Raw genomic sequence first — 11745 nt, forward strand, 5'->3', positions numbered from 1 at the left:
TTTGACATCAATAATACTTACTATTTCAAAAGAAAAAAATCTATCCCTCCATCTTCTCCCTATAACAAGTTGATGATTAGATAACAAGAACCTGATTCTTAGTTTAGTCTTTTTTGTAATTGAGCTACCAGGGTTTTGTTATCTTTATAACTTTTTATTATTCTGCATCTGCTGGATGCCGCAATGAAATTTCTTGTTACTTCATCAAAAAAAAAAAAAGGAACCTGATTTCCTTCTGCCACCATCTCTTTTGGTAGCAGTTCAGCAAAGAACATGTGCAAGAGCCTGATAACAAACTAAAAACTGAGAAGAATCTCGCCACCTCTCTCCCCCACCCCATCCCCTTGAAAATGAATCTTGCCTATTTCTTCAACAATTAAGTAGAATATCTCAACCTTAGGCCATTATTTTGATCCATGCAGTGCAGTCCAATCTTTAGTTGCATATATAAATGCTAGGAGTTGGACAATAACCCCCATTCTGCCTCTAGTAAGGGACAACATAAACAAGCACGTGGGATAGTTCAATTATACCTATTAGTACCTTTCAATTGAAAAATAATATAAAGCCGTCCCAAAAAGAGAAGAAAGGAAAAGAAAAGAAGGCCAGTTGATAGAGGAAGATAGAAAAGTTTATAATATGCATTGTAAAGCTCCATCAATGGTGGTGCATTAAAATATAACTTGAAAAAGGCAATAAGGTAAAAAAGAAACTCTTCACTTCTTTTGAAACTGGTAACTGTTAAGAAACTCTTCATTTCACCTCCAACTTATTTTACCACATTTGTGAGTTTTCACATGATGACTCTAGTATATCTCTCACTTTCTCAAATACAAATATATACATCAACTAAGAAAGTTAATACCCAAAAACCTTATATGAAACAAAGAAACACCGACCTCACTCTCACAAAAAGGCGGCAACTAGCAGCTAGATTGATTTACTCTAATTTTGTAAAAGAAACAGTCTACCTCTAGATTTCTCCGACTACACTGTGAATAACTGGTCTAACAAGAGGGGGGAAATTAAGGAAATGTCAGCAGCAGATAACTGTAGAGAAGCATAATCAGCTGAAGAATTCCTATCTTGCAACCACCATTTAACATTTACAAGGCTTACCAAGACACATGTTTATGAGCTTTCATTGAAATTTAATGACCTGGACATTGCTGCTGGATTGACTTGTAAAAAAGAGGAGTTTTCTGAAACACAGTTCTTATCATCACTCTTTGGCAGAAACGCTTTGAGAAGACCTTCACCGACTGAATCAACTACCTCATGTTTTATTCCCAATGTTGCCCAGATAGAACTCTTTGCAGCTTCTCCTGGATCATCAATTCGCAATGTTTTGGGAAACCATAGGCGCTTCCCAGGATTACTCTCTTTTCGTAGCTCTTCCCCAGTGCCCGTCGATTTCAGCACATTCTCATGCCTTGAATGTTTCCCCAAAGTTGGAGAATTAGGACCAGAAGTCGGAGTTATTTGGTTTTGGGATGCATTGGGTGGAGACATCCAAGGGACATTCCAAGAACCTGGTATTGTACCACCCCAATAAGCATTTGCAGGGAAGAACGGCATAGGAATGCTAGGAAGACAGTAACCAGGTGGAACAGAAATCCATGGATATGGCCAAGGAGCTCCAGCAAAGAAAGGTAAATGCGGCGGAAAGTTGTTGCGGTTCTGCCTTAGCATGTCAGTCAATCCATTATCACTATCCTTTGAACTTACATCAGTAACTGAAGATTCATCGGAATGATCATCTCCATTATTATATTTGTGGAACCCATTCCCAGAACAATTCTGTGTAGTTTTATCAGCACTGTTCAAAACTGAAACCATTGACTCACATAGGGGTTTGTCAGTATCAAATGTAAGAATCGTTTCATTGAGCTTGAGGGGAGGTCGCTGGGATCCATTAGGAAGATCTGTTCTTGCATTTGATAGTGCTTCAGAGACGGATATGTGGCTGTAATGCAAAACCGAGTTCTTGTGTTTCCGACGACCAGCACCTACAGGCACATTCCTCATAGTCCCACCAGCAGTCCAATATCTCTGACAATTCTTGCAGAAGTGTCTAGGCTGGCTTACGTTGTAATTGTTGAAGTAACAAAATTTTGTTTCCATGCTATTACATCGAGGACATGGAAGTATCTTGTCTGGTTTTTTCAGGATTTTCTCCTGTGAGTTGCTTGTTTCACCCTGTTCCTCTTCACTTTTTGACGTTTGAGCAGTTGAACAGTCATTATAATCAGGTAACTCCTTTATAATATCACATTTCTGTTGAATTAGATTCTGATCCAGTAAATCTTCAGTAGTCAAATGTTCATTCTCATCATTATAATCATCACACTGACCCTGTACGTAGAGTGGATAAATCAAGTTAGTTTCTTTAACTTTATTCAAGTAACAGATAACTTATGGACGTGTCAAAGTCAGGCAGGGTTTAACAAGATTTCAATAGATCCTGATATCTACACTGACTTCTGAACTTCCCTGTCATTGAAGCATGACAAGGTCATAGATAGAATGTCAAGGTCAAAGATAAAAGGATGACATAGAAGTCATACTATCATTTAGAAGTTAGTGACGGAGGACGGAGAATTTGAGCAATTGACGACGTAAGTATCTTTTGGAGTGTTCGTCATAGCAAGAGCATTAAATAGAGTGGTCAAGAAAGATATCATCATTCACGTTATTTAGAAATTATCTTTTCCATAATATCATATCACCGATTACAGGAATTAGCAAAAGACAGAAGAAGCTTGTGTCCTTTGATGCTTCCCATGATAATTAAGTTCAACAACAACAACAACCCAGTGTAATCCCACAAGTGAATATCCCACTAGTGGAGTCTGGAGTGTATGCAGACCTTACCCCTACCTTTGTGGGGTAGAGAGGTTGCTTGCAATAGACGCTCGGCTCAATAAAAACGTTTTTCAAAACATTAATTGACAAGTTCAAGTAGATTAATATTTGATATCCAAAAATCTGAAGTAAACAATGAACAAAGCAAAGCTGTTGCTTATGCAGGCAACGCTTGTCAAATATAGGTAAAAAACATGCTTATGCATAAGTAAACCTCTATTAAATTGCTGCAAAAATGGTAAATTCAGTAATTTTTTCATTAGAAATTAGCTAACCATTTATGGAGATTCAACAAAAAACAAAAAACAAAAAAAAAAGGAACTTATATGTTCAAGACAAAGAAAGAAACACAAAATTAGCAAATTTCAGTATACATACATGACCTAATAGCAAAATAAGGTAAAAAATTCCCACCAAAAAGGAAAAAAAAAATAACCAAAATATACCCAATATGGATCCCTTCCATTTCAGTATAATCTAACAAAATTAATCATCAAAAACCCTAACAATATGGTCCAAAAGGAAAGTCAACAACTGGTCTTGGAATTACTTAAAAACAATAACAAAGTCATTAAATACTAAAAAGAGAAGCATATATTATCATACCTTGTGGTCTTGCTCAACTTCTCCATAGGGCAACTGAATTGTTCGACCAAAGAGTTTAATGGCAGGTTCCTTACTAGCAATTGCTTCAGACATTAGCAAGTCCCAAAGATTAAAAAGAAAAAAGGTTTAGTATAATAGCACAGAACAGAAGAAAGAGAGAGAGAGATAAAATGATATGAATTTTTGGGATTATCTCTCAATTGACATGTTTACACTTCACCAGAGAAAAAGAGATCTGACACTCACAAACACTTCCTCTGTTATGGGACTTTTGGGTCTGCTTTGAGGTTTTGTTGGTTTTTGTGGTTTACCAAAAAGGTGTGATTTCTCATATTCTCTTTTATATTTTTCTTCCTTTTTATAAATAAGTTTGATGTGATTTTTTGGATATTTTGAATGTTTATTTGGTAGAGCACGGTTCTATCATTTATCTGTTTTCATACCAATATTATGCTAACATTATGTTATGATTCGATTATATAATTATTGTTGTCTCTTTTACTTTGATTATCTTTAATATTTGTACTGTTAATATGTTTCTTTTTAAAATCTTTTATCATAAACCACTACCCCACAAAGGTAGATGTAAGTCTTCGTACACCCACCCTCTTCAAACCTCAACTTATAGAAATATATTGAGTGTTGCTAATTATTGTTGTTTGAATATTTAAATTCATTTATTTGCTCTCTTTTTTTAACAAATTTGAAATATATAATTAATATTACAAACATCATGTGTAATTAATGTAAGGGCTGATCCAGATACCTGATTACATCGAGTTTGCACGAATCTGATAGTTTTTGCCTAAATCTTATATATGTAAATTCAAATTCCGAATTCATTTCTAATAACCGGCCATAGTAAAAATGAAATGCAATAAATATTGAACAAATTTGTAGATATTACGTGTAGAAAAAGGTTAATACCCTTTAGAGAAGGGGAGGGGTGTGCCACATCAGCAAGAAATAGCGATTGTTATTTGTGAGCCATAAGTTGTGTGTGGCCAGAGATCTTCACTTTCCTCTCTTTCTTGATTCTCTCAATAAAGTTAACCACTTTTTAATCTGACTCAGCACGCCCTTTTTCTTTTTCCGTGACTAATAGTCACCCACCTCTATCAAAAGATTCAGCTTTTGGGGCTTTTCTTTTGTTCCCTTTGGGGATTTTTTCTTCCTTTTACTTTTTACTACTACCTCCGTCCCCACGTGGGTTATTTTACCCTTTTAGCTTGTTTGATAAAAAATCTTTATTTCATTTTAGGTATCTTAACTTAAATTTTAATGATAAAATTAAGAAAATTATATAATTTTAAATAAAAAAATGTCTAATATAACAAAATCTTTTCATAAATACCGAAAATATTTGTCGTCACTTCTTAAATATCTTTTTTCTCCGAAAATATTTGTCATTTTATTTAATCAAGAAAAAATTAAGTAACTTTTTCTCATTTTACTTTGTATTAATTAGCAACATTTAAGAGGTGCTCACCATCGATGGAGTAGATATTTATTAAGGAGAGATTACATTAATTATTTATTGGCCATAAGAATTATTCACTTTTTTCCGGAATTTTTTTTCTTCACTTTTTTCAAAAATTAGTGTTTGGCCATAAAAATTTCAAATGCAAATTTGAAAAACAAGAAAAACTTGTTTTTCAAGTTTTCTAACCAAAGAAAGTACATTTCAACAAAAAAATACTACTTGCAAAAATTATGGCCAAACACAACTCTAACTCCAACTCCAAAATTCCATAATTCCAAAAAAAGTAAAAAAGTTTTTGGTTTCTATGGCCAAACGCCTACTAAATATGTTAAGAGGGTAAATGCTATCCTTATAAATGCTTTCAGTCAAAATACTACCCTTATAAATGCTTTTTTAAGAGGCGTATAAATAAAAAATGTGACAAATATTTTGAGATGGAGGGAATATAATTTAAATCTTATGGTTTTTCAAATATATTACTATGTGAGATATTGAAATAAGGTGTTACTAAATTGACCCAAACGGATATGATGGACGCTACAAAATGTGCTTTCGCAACAAACTTTAGTTTAATTCAAGAAAACTTTACTTTAATCACATTATCCCTCCTCCACGTGGGACCTACTTCCAGAAGTTCTAGAATATAAACAATAATTAATGTTGATGATAAGATAGAGCTGATAAGATTATCGCATTATTATTATTACATAAAAATAAGAGTAGTGCCAAATTTTGTATAAAATTCCAGATCTCTTTTAAAAATTTGTTGTGGCACTTTAATAGTTCTCTTAAAGCACTCTTGCTTTTTCTCTTTGCATGATTACGTTAAAAATACTCATAGTTTAGCACACATAACAACTAAAATGAGATAAGATTGTGGATAATATCCTACATAATAACATATATGCAAAGGTTTGGAAGCATAGCGGTTTTAGTTCTTATCAAATGAGTATGTATAAAATTCCGGATTGATTCCACGTATTTAACCCACTTACTTTACTTATAATACTACATCTGATCGATAGCCGAAATTACATTCAATAATTACTAATAATACTAGAAGGATGATTTAACTGACGCAATCGGAAATACATATGACTCACAAGTTCAAATTACATGCAATTTTAACAACTACACATTTTAGCATAGGAGATATGTGATTCGTTATAAGCCATGGATCATCTGTTTGGCTAGCAAAAAGCCAAGTCTGCTTCTACTTCCAAAAATATGGAGTTCAAAACAAGAAAAATTAAAGTTAACTAATTCAAAGAAAGCATTCTCTAATCATCATATGTCAGCTTCTGCTTGTGCTCCAAATTTTGCTCTGGTTGAAATAACCTCTACATCATCCTCTCGGTTAAACTGCATTTGCAATAATAAAACATGAAGTTTGTCACGCACAATTACACAGACCGAGAAACAGTACTTACAAGAGGAAAACATACTTCGATCCTAACAAGTTTCCATTTACACACAGACAAATCATCCATTATAGACTCATTAGTTTCTTCATAGTGAGTTGTGCCGCAACACTTTTCATTTTGAAGGTTTAATGTGCCAAAAAAGGGCGATCATGCTAAAATTAACCACAAATAGGAACTAGACATGTGATAACAAAGGGGGTTCTGTTTTACAAGGAAAAAGAGAAGGGATAAGCTAACAAAGTGAGTTTATGAGTACCTCAATGATTTTTGAGATGGAACCCGAAGTCAATGACAAAGTCTTCAAACCTAGAAGAATCCAAACAAAGCCATCTAAGATTTTTTGAGAAGTGGCGGTAGATGAATCAATTTGCAATTCCAAATTCTCGATATTTTTTATTGCAGGAAGTAATGTCTCGGTTAGCTCATAAGGAAAGATAATATCCTGAAAACCATCAGAAAGCAAAGCAGTATAATCAATGAAACACAACTGAAAAGTGTTAGAAACCAAGCCACAGTTACAAACTATAACAATCAAAAAGCAGCCCATATATGTCTAAAAACTCAAATATTTGAAACGAAAAAAAATTCTTTTTTGTCCGACAACAAATAAAAGTTATAATAGGAAAAGTAAACTAAATATGCTACTACCATTTTGCTCCTATATATTACCTTCTCGATCAAAGGTTTCATCATCTTTTATTTGTAAGCACTTCAGGCATTTGTTCATGAATATTATTTCAAACATTAGAAAAATATGACAAGCGTTTTGTAATGAATTTCATTAATTTTTTCAGCCTCAACTTGAAATAGAGAATTTGAAGTTTGAAAAACAGGTTTTAAAAGTAATTCAAATTTCGACTCACAAAACTTCCAACTTTTCTCCAAGTAAAATTCATGTCAAAACACCAAAGATTCCAGATAACCTTTATCAACTTCAACTACAAATACTCTTACATTTACTCAAATTCAAACTAAATCGTGTCGACAAAATATATTCTTGCGAAATGAAGCATGGCACGCAATAAAGCATGACACGCATTTACTCAAATTCAAACTAAATCAAAGTCAAATGCTTGGAATGAGAAAAAGACTCCAAGATCGTTCTTAACCAAATGTACCAGCAAGCATTAAGCACTTTGGGTCTTAGATGGAGTTTAACAAATTCCAACCCATGAGAAGCTTTTATTCCAGAAAAAGACGTGAGACCACCATAGTACTCAAAAGATTTTATGTTGGGAGCATCTATTATTATCTCTTCAACTCTATCATATTCATCATCCTTAAACACAAAGTTCGCCAGATGCTGGTGAGAAACAAAAATGCATTGCAAATCATGCATCCAATGACCATCATCATGAATATATTCACGGCAACAACCATCTATCACAAGGATCTCAAGTAGAGGGAATCTGTTAATAAAAGGACTCAATGTCCTTTCTTGGACATAAATCTTTTGCAATGTCAAATTCTTGACGGTAGTCGTGGAGGTGATGTGTATTTCGCACTTGTCCACAAGGAAGTTTGTAAATACAAGAGTATCCAGCTTTTTGGACTCTATTTGTAATTTGTCCCGACAAGCATTGACTTTCACCTTCACAAAATCTAAGCTAGGATTTTTAACTACTATTGAATCCAAATTTGCTGGATAAGGCTCAATAACCAACTCCTCCAAACGAGGGAACCCCGAAAATACCAAAGAACCATTCATACATACATCATATAGAAAGAGCGACCTTAAATTAGGAAGCTTTAAGGAACATGAACTAATATCACAATCTTCAATACTTAACACAGTTAAAGTAGCAGAGTAAAAACCAAAACCAAATACGGAGTAAGGAGGCCGATCATACTTAAGCGTTTCTATAGCAAGATGTAACGTTTTAACCTTATTTTGTACAGCAAAATCCATCCATCTTTTGAACAGCATTTCGCTAGAAGGTTTAGTATCATCAACAGTCATTCGAAGAAAGACGTAGCCAAGTTCACCATTGTATTCACACTTCTCACGGCTGTCTAAGGAATGTTTCAAGAAAACTAGGAAGACATCTCTAAAAGTATAGTCTATATCTCCAGATTCTAGGAATACCATGGGCCCAAATTGCAATTGGTCCAAATAAATACCTGGGATATGTTAAATTGAAGAAGAATGCATAATATAACTGATGGCAACGATGGCGGTTATCAGTGGAAGAAGAAGAGAAGACTTGGAAAGAGAAATATTGAATTGGGAAAGAAAATATCTGACTTTTGTATTGAATGAACTAAACTCTAAAATACATTTGTCTACTTCTACTTTTACTTTCCTACTCACTATACATTTGACCACTGACTAATTTGACAGCTGTGATACAGCTCATCACACTCATCTAACTGATTAACTAACTTGGTACAACCATAAATATATACAAGTACAACTATCCTAATGCAGTGGTATTATACAGTGCAACACTCCCTCTCAAGTTGTGAATGAAAAAATGTCTTTCATTCCCAACTTGCTGATCAGATAAGCATGTTGCTGATGTCCCAAAGCTTTAGTCAAAATATCGGCTGGTTGTTCTTGGCTTGTCACATGTTGTGTCTTGATCAGTCCTTCTTGAAGTTTTTCCCTTACAAAATGGCAGTCGATTTCTATGTGTTTAGTTCTCTCATGATATATGGGATTTGCTACAATCTGCAGGGCATCTTTGTTATCACAACACAACACCATTGGCAACTCTATTTCTAGTGTCAATTCCTTCATTAGTCCACATAACCAAACCAACTCTGCAACTGTATGTGCCATACTCCTGTATTCTGCTTCAGTAGAACTTCTAGAAATAGTGTTTTGCCTCTTTGCTTTCCAAGATACAAGAGATGACCCTAATTTGATGCAATATCCAGTTACAGATTTTCTAGACATTGGGCAAGATGCCCAGTCTGAGTCACAGTATGTTGTGACATGTTCTGATCCTGTACTAGACATCAACAAACCAAGGCCAGGTTGTTTCTTTATATACCTTACCACATTCAAGGCTGCTTCATAATGAGACTTCTTAGGTGCTTGCAAGAATTGGCTTAAATTCTGGACCGTATATGCAATATCAGGTCATTAATAGTTAAGTAAAACAACTTCCTAATTAGCCTTTGATATCTCCCCCATCCTCTATCAGCTCATCAGCTGACACTTTGTTGAGATTTTTGTCATCAATTGCTGATTCATTGCTAACTTTGTCAAACTCACAACTTGTGAGCTTCAGATTCTGCTCCATTGGAGTTTCCTTTGTCTTTGATCTTGCCAATCCTGATTCTGGTATCATTTCAAGGGCATACTTCCTCTGAGCCTTCAGTATGCCTTCCTTGGATCTAGCAAATTCAATTCTAAGGAAGTACCTGAGTTCACCAAGTTCTTTCATCTTGAAATTGTTATGCAGTACTGCCTTGGCATCTTAAATTACCTTTAGATTATTACTTGTTACTAGCAAATCATCTACATAGACAAGAATCAGCACAAACTTCCCATTAGAGGATTTAGTGAATAGAGAATAGTCATATTTACTCTGAATGAAACCAGAGTTGTTCAAGGCCTGTGACAACTTAATATTCCATTGCCTAGAAGCCTGCTTTAGGCCATATAGGGATTTTAGCAGTCTACATACTTTAGACTCCCCCTGGCTGCTAAAACTCTATGGCAATGTCATGTATACTTCCTCAGACAAATCCCCATTCAGGAAGGCATTATGGACATCTAGCTGATATATGGGCCAGTTCCTAAGTGCAGCAGTTGCAACAACAGATCTGACAGTAGTCAACTTAGCCACAGGAGAAAAAAATCATGGAAATCCAAACCCTTCTATTGTGTATAACCTTTGGCCACTAACCTAGCTTTATATCTCTCCACAGAACCATTAGAGTTGTATTTTATTTTATACACCCACTTACAGCCTATAGAAACCTTATCAGGGGGCAAATCAACTAATTCCCAAGTATTATTGAGTTCTAAGGCATAAATCTCAAGTTGCATGGCTTGAATCCACTTCTTGTCTTTACTTGCTTAAAAAAAATGAAGAAGGTTCAGTTTCAGAAGAGAAGGAAGAGAGAAAGGCTTGATAAGTAGGAGATAAATGAGAGTAAGCAACAGAATGCTGTATAGGATGAGATGTGGAAAGAGAAGAAAAGGAAAAGAGCAAAGGAGGATGTATATAATCAATCAACCAGATGGAAGGCTTGGGAACTCTACCAGATTTTCTTGAAGGAAGAACTGTAAGAATAGGAGTGGAGGAAGCTGGAGGAGCAGGAGAAGGAAGAGAGTAGTAAAAAGAATGGGAAGGAGAGGATATAGTAGGAGATGAAGGTGCTGAGGGTGATAAAGTAGGAGAAGTTGGAGAGGTGGGAGGAGAAAAATATGCAGGAACATCAGGAGACAATGCAGAGGAAGAAGGCAAAGAAGAAGTAGCAGATGATGTTGGAGATGACACATCAGGAGATGATGAAAGTGGTGAAACATTGGAAGGAAGAACATGTGAGTCATAGAAGGGAAGAAAGGAAGGGTGAGATAGGACAAATTGATTTCTTGTGTGTCTGAATAGAAAGATATGTTCCTTAAAGAGGACATCTCTGCTAATAAAAAAAATTTCAAGCTCAATGTCATAGAGCCTGTAACCTTTCTGCACTGAAGAGTAACCCATGAAAACAGCAGGAATTGACTAAGGGGTAAATTTATCTGAGAAATCTGTTTTAGTGGCAAAACAAAGACACCCAAAGACTCTCATGTGATCAAGGGATGGTGATTTATTATGAAACAGTTCATAAGGAGATTTGCCATGGAGTATTGGACTAGGCAATCTATTAATAATGTAAGTAGCAGTAAGTAACCAGTCACCCCAAAATTTTAATAGAATATTAGCTTGGAATCTCAAGGATCTAGTAATGTCCAAGAGGTGTCTGTGCTTCCTCTCTACAACACTATTTTGTTATGGAGTGTGAACACAGCTACTCTGATGGACAATGCCTTTGTGTTTAAACAAGTCAATGCAAAGGGTATTAAAGAACTCAGAGGCATTGTCTGATCTGAAAGCTTTGATGGTAGCTGAAAACTAATTTTCTATTAGATGAATAAAGTCCTTCAGAACTACATAGACATCACTTTTAAGCCTCTTCAGAAAGGTCCATGTCATTCTAGAATGATCATCCACTAGAGTTAGAAAATACTTGAAACCATTATAGGTACAGACTCTAAAAGGGCCCCAAACATCCATACGTACAAGTTGGAACACAAAGCTAAATTTAGAAATACTAGAGGTAAATGGAAGCCTAGACTGTTTTGCTAGCGGACAGACATGAAAATTACAAGAATTTGAAATAGCAAAGTGTTGCTTTATTGTAGGAATC

The 11745-nt window shown here is 35.0% G+C and overlaps 1 protein-coding gene across 1 annotated transcript; it reads right to left on the reverse strand.

The window, feature by feature from the left end:
• Positions 1 to 613: 613 nt before the first annotated feature.
• Positions 614 to 3832, reverse strand: LOC132047089 (cyclic dof factor 2-like). The gene is made up of 2 exons (XM_059437984.1): positions 3472 to 3832; positions 614 to 2355 (listed from the first exon to the last, which is right to left on the reverse strand). The coding sequence occupies exons 1-2, from the start codon at positions 3562 to 3564 to the stop codon at positions 1132 to 1134; spliced, it is 1317 nt and encodes a 438-aa protein (XP_059293967.1). The 5' UTR covers positions 3565 to 3832; the 3' UTR covers positions 614 to 1131.
• Positions 3833 to 11745: the final 7913 nt, after the last annotated feature.

Source organism: Lycium ferocissimum, chromosome 2 (assembly GCF_029784015.1).
Source record: "Lycium ferocissimum isolate CSIRO_LF1 chromosome 2, AGI_CSIRO_Lferr_CH_V1, whole genome shotgun sequence".
Classification (NCBI taxonomy): domain Eukaryota; kingdom Viridiplantae; phylum Streptophyta; class Magnoliopsida; order Solanales; family Solanaceae; genus Lycium; species Lycium ferocissimum.